We start from the raw sequence: 13537 nt of genomic DNA, 5'->3' as shown, positions 1-13537 counted from the left end.
TCTTCTTTGGAGCAGCCTCTTGTCCAACTTCAGCCTGCCTTCAGACAGAAGGTATAGATATAATACAAAGACAGAATTGGTCATTCTTGTTGATGACCTGTAGCAGAGCCAGGATGGGGGTGGTGCATTCATCCATGTACTTGTCCCAAAGGTGCTTTTTTCAAGAGGCAACTGGATTTTCTGGTTTTCCTTTGAAGACGTTCTCATACAAGAAGCTTTACAGATTACAGAATACAGATAATCAGGGTTGGAAGGGACCTTGTAGGTCGTCTACCCGCCACCCACCCACCCATGCAGGAGACCCTACACCATTTCTGACAGATGGGAGTCCAATCTCTTATTGAAAGTCTCAAGTGATGAAGCTCCCACAACTTCAGAAGGCATCTTCTGTTCCATTGGTTGATTGTTCTCACTGTCAGAAAGTTTCTCCTTATTTCTAGATTGAATCTCTCCTTGTTCAGTTTCCATCCATGATTCCTTGTCTGGCCTTCAGGTGCTTTAGAAAATAGCTTGACCCCTCTTCCTCTCTGTGGCAGCCCCTCAAATATTGGAACACTGCTATCATGGTCCTTCTTTTCACTAGACTAGCCAGGTCCAGTTTCTGCCACCTTTCATCGTATGTTTTATCCTCCAGTCCCCTAATCATCCCAGTTGCTCTTCTCTGAACTTTTTCTAGAGTCTCAACCTCTTTTTATAGTGTGTTGACCAAAACTGGATGCAGGACTCTAGTCCAGCTGCCTCTTGAAAAAAGCACCTTTGGGACAACCACGAGCTGGATGACTGAGAATCTCCATAGACATCCATTGACTTGTTTATCTCTCAGTGACTTTCAATACTATCAGCCACAGTATTATTCAGAACTGATTGGGATTGGAATTGGGAGGCACTATTGATGCATTTGTATTTTGAGAATGTCTTTACATTGGAAAGTGGGTTCTACTTTGCACACCTAACTGATAAGTTGAAAAACATAGGTGGTGGGTGGAGGTGCAATTATCCTCAGAACCATGATGTACAAGAATGAATGCTAGTTGTTAAGAGATAACAGTTGAACTCATGTATAGCCAAGAAAATATACTGTTTGAATGGTAGGGATTATGTAGAAAAGGATTCATAACCAAACTTTGTTATTTTGCGGCTTGATGAGAGGGTATTTGTTATAGAAAGGAAGGTTTTTACGGTGATTGTTATAAGATTGGACAATCTCTTCTCACTGAGATAATTCCTCTTGCCTTTCTAAATGGGATGAGCCATAAAACCATAGAGCTGTGGTTCGATGTGATCATTTAATCCAGCCCTTGCAATGTGCAGGAAAACCAAAGCATCCTTAAAAAATGATTGCTCAATCAACCTCTTCTTAAAAAAACTTGATATAGAAAACCCACAATCTTCCTAGATAGATGTTCCATTGCCGTACCTATTTATTGTTAGGTAGTTTTTCATCCCTTTTCGGCTGGGTAACAATTAGAACGACACCTGCTTTACGTTGTAGTAAGATTTTTTTTTTTGAAAATGTATATGACGCATATAGACGCATCTACACATATATAGCATTGATATCACATTTACATTTGAAGAACAGCTTAACTTTTTTTTGTTATTCCTTGCAAGAAAGTTTTGCTGTCACAGTTACCAGTAGAATTAGCACATCAACAGTATGAGTTGCATGAACTAATAGGATATTAAAATGGGATTTTTAAAGATGTAACTGACAACGCAAGAGCCAATATTTCAGGTTCTTCTCCTAATCATTCCCTTCAGCCAGATGCTTTGCAGGTAAGGTACTAATTAGGAATGTTTTCCACAGAATGAATAATGTATATGAATGGCTTTCTACAAATGTGCTCAGCAAGATAACATACAATAAAATGGATCCAATAAGCCCTTAAAATGCAACAGTCAGAAGGAGATTAGGAATAGTGATTACAATTCCTAATAGTATAATTATTCAAATATTTTAAAGGATAATTTTATTAGCATGGGTCATAATATAATGTCTTACCTTCAGCATGCTTTTTTGCTTAACAGAGTGAAATTATATTTGCTTTTTACATTCCCAGGGACTACTCACGAGCGGTGTTGAGTTTGAATCCCTCCCTGCAGCTCTCTCTTTACCTGCAGAATCTGGTCTCTACCCTGTGACACTTGTTGGTGTTCCTCAGTCCCCTGGCCAGATCAACGTCAATGGTAAAAATTACTAATAAGCTGTTCTCTACTTTGAGGAGTGCAAGCTGTTGCAAACCATTTCAGATTGTGTTAATATTTTTTAAAAAAATGAAGCCAGAATTGTTCATTTCTAGGTTGATATTATTACTACATTCTAAATAGCAGCAGTTGGCTGGAGAATTCTGGGGGTGTGTGTTGAAGTCCACAAGTCTTAAAATTGCCAAGTTTGGAGACCTCTGCTAAATAGTAATGAAAAGGATGACGTTTTCATGACCACATTTCAAGAGAATCTTTTAGGAAGCTAATAATCCAAAGAATCTGTTACAAGTTGTCCTTGGGACCAGAATTTCCATTGCTAAACCAAGGCAGTTGTTGAATTGAGTTGCACCTGACTTTATGACCGTTTTGCCATAGTTGCTTCAATGCTTCACGACAGTTGCTAAGTGAATTGTGCAGTCCTTTGGTGAGTGTCTTTCCCCCACTGACTTTGATCAGCTGAGCTGGCTGGCAAAGGTGCAAACACTGTGATCACATGACCCCGGGATGCTGCCGTCATCCTAAATACATGCCAGTTGCTAAGGGCCTGATTTTTGAGCATTGTGACTGTGAGGATGCTGTGACGATTGGTGCAGTAACAAAAGCGTAACTCCCTTTTTCCAGGCGCCATTATAACTTCTAGCAGGCGCTTAAAGAATGGTTATTAAGTTGAGGTCTACCTATATTAAGATCCTCTGCAAATGTGATGAACAAAGACCTTAGATCAGAGTTCCCCAACCTTTTCAACTTGGTGAACTGATGGGGGGCATGGAGGGGGAGAAGGATTGGTTCTGCGCAAGCGGTGGGCAAGAGCACATGTGTGTGCACTCCATTTGCGTGAGCGGTAGCACATGTGCCCCACCACTCGCACAAATGGCACCCACGTGCTCTCCCACTGTTCGCGCAAGTAGGGACGCGTGCGCATGCTTGGCCGCCACTTCCATGGCCCGGTTCCGAACAGCTCAAGGTCCACAGGTGGGCCATGTTCTGGAGGTTGGAGACCCCTGCTCTAGATTATGATGAAATGAAGAAAATATTGTGACCTGATCCAGGACTGCCAGACTGATGTGTGATTTGAAATTTAGCTATCGATTAGCTTTTGTAATGTAGTTATTTTTGTTGTGTTTGGAACATAATTATGTCCGCAATTGTAGATGGCAAATTAATGAAGAGTGAAAAGAACCAACAGAAGGGCTGTGCCATAATAATCTGCCTCTGCTAAGCACTACTTTTTATTTTATCTTGTATGTTAGGAATAGATTTCTAGAGCCTCAAAAAAACGAGCAAAATGCAGAATAGATATTTTTTGCAACCCCATTTTTTATTAATCCCAAATCCACAAATTCAGGACTCTGAGACTGTTTGGCAGTATTTGCCAAATGTAGTTTTTTTGGTCAAAATAAACAAACTATATGAATATTTGTTTCTCTGTGCTAAATTTACCTCAGCGGATAGCCCACAAATTTTGGCTTCATCACTTTCAGTAATACCACTATTGTGCCCCTTCCCCAGGATGTGATAGGTGGTTTAATTAGACAAATTAAATCTAAACATCTGGCTGACTGTGCGCCAACCATAATAATAATATTAATTAGTTGATTGTTGGCCATGAAAAGTTCTTATAATCTGCCTTAAAAGGAAAAAATGACCTGAGCTCTGTGATTTGACCAAGCTATTATATTGACTTGAGAATGAAAATGATTCTCAACTAAATCTTCCTAATCTCTCTGCATTAGCCAATAAAATTAGCATGTTTTAATGTCAAAATCCTAGCTGAGGTTTCTTAGCCATAATGGTTCTCCTATTGTTTTTAACTGTGCGGTATCCAAACTAGAAATACGACCAACTGGCACTTAGCCTTTTCGATGTTCAGTACATTTTTCACAAATTAAATAACTCTCTGGTTCTAACAGCTGTAGTAGTATTATAGTATTTTCATTTGTGCTGGATGATTGATTATTTCTGCTCAATCTCTGACTGATTTCTCATGGTGACAGGCTATCACACCTCAGTCTTTGGAGTCTTCAGTGATTGCCTTTTGGATAAACTGCCAGGAATAAAGACCTCTGGTTGTACAGTGGAAGTCATTCCATCTTTACCTCGGTTGCAGATCAGTACTTCCCTGCCCAGGTAAGAATTCTGGTGGTTGATTTTCAAGTTGGCAAACTCTGAGTGCGTTTATCAATATCTAAAGAGCTATTACATTAGTAATAGGTGCCTATTAATTGAATGCATTGTTTAAAACACAAACTCTTTTTCCTTTTTTTTTTAAAAAAAACCCCAGAATAATTATAAATGATGCTTCTTAACCTTAAAAAACAGGTGCATTGAATAGCACCTTTTCTATTTTTCTTCAACTTTTATTCCTGCACTTTTTGCTTTTCCCTTGATCTTTCTTTTTTCCTCGTTCCTTTACATTAGTTGGCACTAGTTTTTATCTTATTCTTTAAAAGTTTTAATAAAAATCATACAAAATAAAGGGACAAAAATATCTTAACCTGTCACCTAAATGTTAAGAGTTGATAGAGGGTGAAAGTGCCTGAGGAAGAGCTTATTTTCTCTCAAACCAAATTTTAAATAATGAAATTGTATTTGCCCCAGTGCTGTATTATAAATCACTTTAAAATGGATGAGTCTTTCAAATGCAATATAGTTGAGTCCTGCTACTTTGAGATTAAAAAAAAAAGTTATTTATAAGTGGAACCTTCAGTGATTGCAATGAAAAAATTACCTTGACTGTGTCCATGGTTCATGCAGGGATTTATGCTCTTAAAGTGAGATTTCTCTTGCTTACCTCTGCAGCCTCCAGCTTTGCTCTGGGGGAGTCCTAAATATTTTGTAAACATGTTTGGGGGGCAATTTTTCTCTGCTTGGGTTTTTTTTGGGTGTGTGTGTGTGTATGTGTTTTATTATGATTAATATTAATATTTGTCCTGAATTGAATGTTCAGCATGGTTGTCTTTTAAAACTTGCTTGAAACTATATTTAGTAAGGGATTTTAAATGGCTGATTAAAGTTATGGCTAAGAGATCGCAATTTGTAAAGGAGAGCAGTGTATGTATGCTTATGTTAGAGTTTGCAGCAGAAATTCAAATCCAGAAAGCATACACAGATGACTGCATACACAGCAGGATACATTAACTTCTTTATATACATAACAACATATTAAGTAAAGTTTCCAATACCAATAGTAGATACTTCCAACATGGTAAAGGGTACAAGCAAAAACACAAGCAGTAGCTTCAGAGTTCAGAGCCGATTGGTTTTTGTTTCAGAGCTGAGCACAGAGCAGAGATAAACCACGCCCAGGCTCTCTTTTAAGTTTCAGTTTCTAAATCAGCTGTCATTGGCTAACTTTGTTACCATGTCTTTGTCAGTTCATGAATATTCTGATAGTTTAAGTGTATGAGTCTGTCTGTCTCTCTCTCTCTCTCTCTCTGTGTGTTTTCTTAAGTTTTCGCAGGTATTTATATGTATGGTATTCAGCTTTGTTCGGGTATTTTCCTACGTCATTATAGTTGTGCTTTTAAAGTTGTAGCAACGTTTCGGCAGAATCTCATCTGCCATCATCAGGTTTCTGTATAGTGTTTGTTTGTGAGTCAGACTTTCACAGCCGTTTCTGTTTTAAATTTGGTGCTAGCCTACTTCTGTGCCAGAATGGTTTTTTCTTCATCCTGATTGGTTGGGAGTCTTGGTCTGTGTTTATTGGTCTTGGAGTTTGCCGTGTTTTGCTTGATTGGTGTTTCTAATATCTTCTGTCTGTTTTGTAGCTTTTTTTGTCTTGATTGGCTGGCAACATTGTGTTCCTGTATTGGAGGCTTTTAGTGTGGCTTGGCTCTGAGTAAACAGACGGCTATGATTTATTAGGAAGCTAGGTTTCATCTGGATGCCTGGTTGGGGTGTGTTTGAGCTGGAGGTATCGGGGGGAGTCTGTTTGTGCCCAGGTGTTTGCTTGGCTTGTGGTGTGGAGATTTTTTTTGTTTGTGAGTGCAGGCTTCCAGATAATTGACAATATATATATATATATATATCTTCTATTCATCTCTTCTATTCATGCTTTTATTCTTCTATTCTCTTCTATTCATGCAAGAATACTATACGCTTCTATTCATGCAAGAGATGACTCCACCAGACTGTCAATTATCTGGAAGCCTGCACTCTCAAACAAAAAAATCTCCACACCACAAGCCAGGCAAACACCTGGGCACAAACAGACTCCCCCTGATACCTCCAACTCAAACACACCCCAACCAGGCACCCAGATGAAACCTAGCTTCCTAATAAATGATAGCCGTCCATTTACTCAGAGCCAAGCCACACTAAAAGCCTCCAATACAGGAAACACATTGTTGCCAGCCAATCAAGACAAAAAAAGCTACAAAACAGACAGAAGATGTTAGAAACACCAATCAAGAAGAACACAGCAAACTCCAAGACCAATAAACACAGACCAAGGCTCCCAACCAATCAGGATGAAGAAAAAAATATTCTGGCACAGCAGTAGGCTAGCACCAAATTTAAAACAGAAATGGCTGTGAAAGTCTGACTCACAGACAAACACAATACAGAAGCCTGATGATGGCAGATGAGATTCTGCTGAAACGTTGCTACAACTTTAAAAGCATAACTATAATGACATGGGAAAATACCCAAACAAAGTTGAGTACCATACATATAAATACCCATACATATAAATACATATAATATAAATTATATATATATAATCCCCAACTGACAACAGTTCATTTAGTGACTGTTCTAAGTTACAACAGCACTGGAAAACAGTGAGTTATGACCATTGCAGCATCCCCATGGTCACGTGGTTTACATTTGGATGCTTGACAATTGGTTCATATTTATGACTGTTGCAGTGACCCAGACTCATGATCACAAGCAATGGGGAAGCCAGATTCACTTAACACTTAAGTGTTATTAATTTAAAAACTGCAAAAAAATGTGACAAAAGAGTCATAAAATGGGACAAAACTCCCTGGACAAATTTCTCACTTAGCAACCTAAATTCTGGGCTCAGTTGTGGTCATAATTTGAGAACTACCTGTGTATGTATCTATGTATCTATGTATGTGTATGTGTGTATGTGTGTGTGTATGTATGTGTGTGTGTGTGTGTGTGTGTGTGTGTGTATATATATATATATATATATATATATATATATATATATATATGTGTGTGTGTGTGTGTGTGTGTGTTTGAGTATGTATATGTATGTACGTTTGTATGAGAAATAATAAACTTTTCTATACAGTTCTCACAGTGAGCTGTTTCATTACAGTACCTCATTTGTTTTTTACTTTTTTTGTTAATTTATTTTGGGTGGTTAAAATGCTTGTTTCTCTATGCTAAATTTACCTCAGAAGGATAAGTAATGTTTTGATTTTATCCCAATTAGTTTTGAATGCTAACAGTTCTGTCAGTTTTCAGAAGTTAACTTTAACCGTGCCTTTCTTTATCGTGGTTCAAAACTAAATTTCACTTAGTTTGCACTTTAGTCTCTACATCTGCCCCACCTACAGTTGTAGCTCATGCTACATCCCCATCTTCAGGTGTGGGAGGTGAAGAACTGTAACAGTAGTGCCAAACTAATTGTGGTTAAGTTTGTTTTTGGCCTGATCCATTACCCCCATGTTATTAATAATATTCATAAAGTTAGATGACACTGTTTATTAATATTTTTAAACTTCTGGTGATATCTGGAAGATCCACTTTGATGTAGTGGTGAAGGCATCAAATCAAGCACTGGGAGACCAGTGGGAGTTCTAGTCCACCTTGGTCAGGATGCCTGCTGGATGACTTGGGCCAGTCACTCTCCCTCAGCCCTAGAAGGCCAACAATGGCAAACCATTTCTGAAAAAGCTTGCTAAGAAAATTGCAGGGACTTGTCCAGTCTCAGGGAATTAGACACAATTGAATGGAAAGAAAAGCGATACGTGAATGTATTGTAAATAATATATGGGTTGATATTCTGCCGCTGGATTCATTACTCACTGGTATCTCTCCTACCCTTTTTGAAGGTCTGCTCGTACGCTTCAGCCTTCTTCGGGGGATGAAATTACCACCAGCGTGTCTGTCCAGCTGTATAACGGAGAGACTCAGCCACTCATCATTAAACTTGAAAATATTGGAACAGAACCTCTGGAGAAGCTGGAGGTTACATCAAAAATGGTCAACATAAAAGGTTAATATTATTTTGTTTTTCAACTGCTATAAAATCACTTCTGTTGCTCCTCACACACACACACACACACACACACACACACACACACCCCTGCCCCCACCCCTTTCTCTATCTGCTGAACTGCTTTGTTTTAATTTTCTGTTCTTTCCATTTTCTTTTTCAAATTGGAATTACGTTTCCTATAATCTCTGTTGCTTTCCTAGAATCTGTTGAAGATCGTATCCCCCTTTAACTTCTCCATGGCTGTGTTTTGGCTGCCAAGTATTTATTGTTTGGAGTTTGTTTTCCTATGATTTAACAGATTTAACAGATAATCAGAGCTGGAAGGGACCTTGTAGGTCATCTAGTCCAACCCCCCCGCCCAAGCAGGAGACCCTACATCATTTCTGACAAATGGCAGTCCAATCTCTTCTTGAAAGTCTCAAGTGATGGCGCTCCCACAACTTCCGAGGGCAACTTCTGTTCCATTGGTTGATTGTTCTCACTGTCAGAAAGTTTCTCCTTATTTTCAGGTTAAATCTCTCCTTGTTCAGTTTCCATCCATTATTCCTTGTCTGGGCTACAGGCTCTTTAGAAAATATCTTGACCTCTTCCTCTCTGTGGCAGCTCCTCAAATATTGGAAGACCGCTATCATGTCTTCCCTGGTCCTTCTCTTTACTAGACTAGCCAAGCCCAGTTCCTGCAACTGTTCGCTGTATGTTTTAGCCTCCAGTCCCCTAACCATCCTGGTTGCTCTTCTCTGTACTTTTTCTAGAGTCTCAACATCTTTTTTGTAATGTGGTGAACAAAGCTGGATGCAGTACTCTAGGTGTGGTCTTACTAAGGCTTTATAGAGTGGTGTTAGTACTTCCTTTGATCTTGATTGTATCCCTCTGTTAATACAATTTAGGATTACATTAGCTTTTTTGACTGCTGCTGCACAATGCTGGCTCATAGTTAGCTGGTTGTCCACTAAGGCTCCAAGATCCCTCTCATAGTTACTGCTATTGAGCCTGGTTTCACCCAGTCTATATGTGTACTTTTGGTTTTTCTTGCCTAAGTGTAGGACTTTACTTATCTCTACATTGAATTTCATTTTGTTAGATGCAGCCCAGTGTTCTAGTCTGTCAAGATCCATCTGGATCTTGAGCCTATCTTCTTGGGTGTTAGCTATTCCTGCCAGCTTAGTATCATCTGCAAATTTGGTAAGTTCCCCTTCTATTCCCTCAGCTAAGTCGTTAATGAAGATATTGAAGAGTACTGGGCCTAAGATGGAACCTTGTGGCACCCCACTGCTTACTTCCCTCCATGTAGACTTAGACCCATTAAGGACTACTCGTTGAGTACAGTTTACTAGCCAGTTGCAAGTCCATCTAGTGGTGGTGCTATCTATTCCACTTTTTTCTAGCTTACTAAGAAGTAGGTTGTGGTCTACTTTATCGAATGCCTTATTCAAATCTAAATATATTATGTCCACAGTATTTTGCTAGTCTACTAATTTAGTCACTGTGTTGAAGAATAAAATAAGGTTTGGCTTGATCTGTTCTTAACAAACCCATGCTGACTGCTAGTTATTACTTTACTTGTTTCTAGATGTTGGCAGATCTGTTTTTTTATTATCTTTTCCAGTATCTTCCTGGGTATTGATGTTAGGCTGATTGGTCTATAGTTTCCTGGGTCTGTTTTTTTTCCTTTTATGAAGATGGGAACCACATCAGCTCTTTTCCAGTCCTCTGGTAGTTCCCCGGTGCTCCAGGATTTTTGAAAGATATGGTGCAATGGTTCTGAGATGACCTCTGCCAGCTCCTTTAAAACTCTGGGATGTAATCATTCAGGCCCCGGTGATTTGTTTTCATCAAGATCAGACAGGTGTTCTCTTACTATTTTTTTTGCTTATTTTAACTTTTATTTCTGGTCTGACTTTTACAGTTATGTTTTGGGTGGGTTGAGCTATAGTTTCTTTTTGAGTGAAGATGGATGCAAAGAATGAGTTAAGCAGTTCTGCCTTCTCTCTGTTGCCTGTTACTTCCTTGCCATCTTCTCTCTTTGGTAGACCAACTGCTTCCTTGATTTTTTTTCTTATTATTTATATGTTAGAAGAAACATTTTTTAGTATCTTTGACTTTGTTGATGGAACAATTCTGGCAACTGTTCTGAAATCTAAATGTCTTTGAAATCTATTTTTTCTTAAAATCTGTCTAAATGATGTATATAGTTGACCTTTTAAGGTGGGGCGGGAGAAATATTACATTTTGTCATCACCCCAAGTACTTCCACCATTCCTTTTGGAGGGAGGATTTCTCTGTTTTGCATACAATGTATGTACTGTGTGGTGTTTTCAGTTACAATAACATCAAGATGTAGTGCATGATTGGTTTTATTCTTATCAGGAATCTTCAGATGGTCATAGTCAGATCTTATTACATGGGATTCAAACCCATTAACTTCTATCTCTCTTGAGCTTAAAGAAAAGGTATACCATATTAGATATATAAGAATATGAGATGCAGATGTTACATTATACCATGTGGACTACATGTGGACTGTAGATTCCATTCTGATAGACTGTATGTATTTCTTCCTTGAAGAGCACTTTGCTGCTGAACAGCAGAACCTGGTTAGTTTCTAAAGTGATTAATATGTTTTTATTTACTTAATATCATTCACTCATCTCACCCTTCGCAGTGTGCTGTATGTAGCAATGTAAAGATTATCCATGAGTTCAGCTCCCTGCAATTGGCTTGAACCACATAGAATAAGATCTGGCTATGTACATTCAATGATTCCTATAAGAATAAAGCAGATTGCTTTGTCTTTTAAATCACCACAGTTTGAATCCATACTCCTTTCCTCACCTTTCCCACAGACTAACAGACATCTTCCTTTGTCAATAGAATAGAATAGCACAGCACAGCACAGCACAGCACAGCATAGCATAGCATAGAATAGAACAGAGCTGTGGTGGCACAGTGATCAGAGTCCAGTACTTCAGGCTACTTCTGCTGACTGCTGATTGTCAGCAGTTTGGCAGTTCAAGTCCCACTCAAGGTTGACTCAGCCTTCCATCCTTCCAAGGTTTGTAAAATGAGGACCCAGATTGTTGGGGGCAAGAGGCTGACTCTGTAAACTGCTTAGAGAGGGCTGTAAAGGCACCGTTGAAGCGGTATATAAGTCTAAGGGCTATTGCTATTGCTAATAGAATAGAATAGGATTCTTTATTAGCCAAGTGTGATTGTACGCACAAGGAATTTGTCTCCGGTGCAGAAGCTCTCAGTGTACATACAAGCAACAAGTGGTAAAATCATGCTCATAATCATAAAATACAATCATCGTAAATCATAAGATACAACATCCAGTGATAGTCACAGGATACTAAATAAGCAATCAACATAAATCATAATAGGATACTAATAAAAGCAATCAACATAAACCAAAAGATACAAACACCAAAGTTACAGTCATAAGAAGCTAAGGAAATAGATAATAGGAAAAATGAGAAGGATAATAGCAATGCATCCCTACTAGGTGGTTTGACATCCCAGGGCATAAGACAAGTGTTGTGGGAATTAGTTGTTTAGCAAAGTGATGGCATGAGGGGAAAAACTGTCTTTATGTCTGGTTGCCGTCTTGGGGGAAGAAATTGAAACAGTTTATGTCCAAGATATGAGGGGTCTGAAGATATTTTTTCATAGCCCTCTTTTTTACCATGCTTTCTTTCTAAGAATCAGTTGGGTGTTAAAATAAGTAGCACGCCCGCACTGGGAAATTTTAGCTCTTAATGTAACTGTCATTCATGCAGACATAAAGACAAATTTCAATTTGAATACTACATCAGGATAGATTGAAGGCTCTTACGCTTAACAAGCAGAGAGATTTATCTGCACTAATAAATGTCATTTTTTAAAATCTCCCAATAGCAGTTTTATACATGTTTTAAATACATCACATACTATGGAGAATTTCAAGTTCCTTCTAAGACGGTTTTTACTAGGCTAGAGGACACTGTTTTCCCCACTCCAAAATCATATTCTGAGTTGAAATATAGGAATTATCATTCTTATTACCTTGGGTGGAAGTAGAAGACTTATGTTTATGTAGACCAGGGGTCCCCCAACTTGGCAACTTTAAGACTTGTGGACTTCAACTCCCAGAATTCCTCAGCGAGCTTTCTGGGAGTTCAAGTCCACAAGTCTTAAAGGTGCCAAGTTTGGAGACCTCTGAGGTAGACTAACCATATATAATTAAAAAAACAGAAGTCAAGAACTGGCAGTTCAAATCTTCATAAACATTATATAGACTTACCATTTTAAATATCTTTTATTAAAATTTAATTCGGCATCATTAATTTTAGAGTACATTCTAAGTCAACAGTTTTTATATTCTGTTACCTGATTAGGAGGGGAAAGCCTTCCCAATTTGTTCCTGAAAATAGTGGATATATGGTATTTACCTTATAGTAGTTCTTTTTGTTGCATTACAAAAACATTGGATGATGGAAAACATTTTTTTTTAATTTCCTGAGAAAATATTTAAAAACATCAACATCTCTGCAAAAGCAGGGATGCTTTTATTGAAGGGATATACACGAATTGTGTTTCCATTTACATGTTTTTATTTTAGGAAAGCTGTTTGGTGACTTCTTGAGTTGGAATCTAGAAGATACACTCTCCCAATTTCCTTTAAAGCCCGGAAATGTTGCTGTATTTACTGTGTATATTAAAGTCAAGCTTGATTTCTCCTGTCACGAAAACCTTCTACAAGATCTGAATGATGGTGGGTTTAAAGTTTTATCTAATATCAATAGCTACATTTTATTTTTTAACATGCTTCTCTCATTTAATATACATTATTAATATGAATTTTTTGTATTTTAGATGTTGCTTTTCGATTTGTTGTTTTAATAGTTTGTTGTTAATCTCTCTATATAAAAGTGAAATACCACTCACGCATCATCACAAAATCTCCAGAACCGTAAAGCCTACAAACTTGAAATTTGGCACGTCTGTTCCTCTTCTAGGTGCTCACTAAGAAAGGATTTTTCAAAATGACCATCAGAGCATTAGTATTTCCTATATTATTATTATTAACACGCTCTGATGCTAAGGAGTTCTACTCCCCACCTGAAAAGAAATCTATTCCAAGTACAAAACACAAACAGG

General features: G+C 38.1%; 1 protein-coding gene across 7 annotated transcripts in view; it reads left to right on the top strand.

Moving 5' to 3' along the window:
* Positions 1–13537, top strand: part of TRAPPC9 (trafficking protein particle complex subunit 9) — a 299696-nt gene that overhangs the window by 54754 nt on the left and 231405 nt on the right. For all 7 annotated transcript variants that reach the window (XM_087931796.1, XM_087931795.1, XM_026716048.2 and 4 more), the window contains 4 exons: positions 2061–2187; positions 4200–4332; positions 8235–8398; positions 12999–13151. In XM_087931796.1, coding sequence (XP_087787922.1) covers positions 2061–2187; positions 4200–4332; positions 8235–8398; positions 12999–13151 — 577 coding nt within the window. The remainder of the gene's footprint in view (positions 1–2060; positions 2188–4199; positions 4333–8234; positions 8399–12998; positions 13152–13537) is intronic.

This window comes from Pseudonaja textilis, chromosome 3 (genome assembly GCF_049901715.1).
Source record: "Pseudonaja textilis isolate UNSWEBS1 chromosome 3, rPseTex1.2, whole genome shotgun sequence".
NCBI classification, from domain to species: domain Eukaryota; kingdom Metazoa; phylum Chordata; class Lepidosauria; order Squamata; family Elapidae; genus Pseudonaja; species Pseudonaja textilis.
This window is presented reverse-complemented; position numbering and strand designations above follow the sequence as displayed.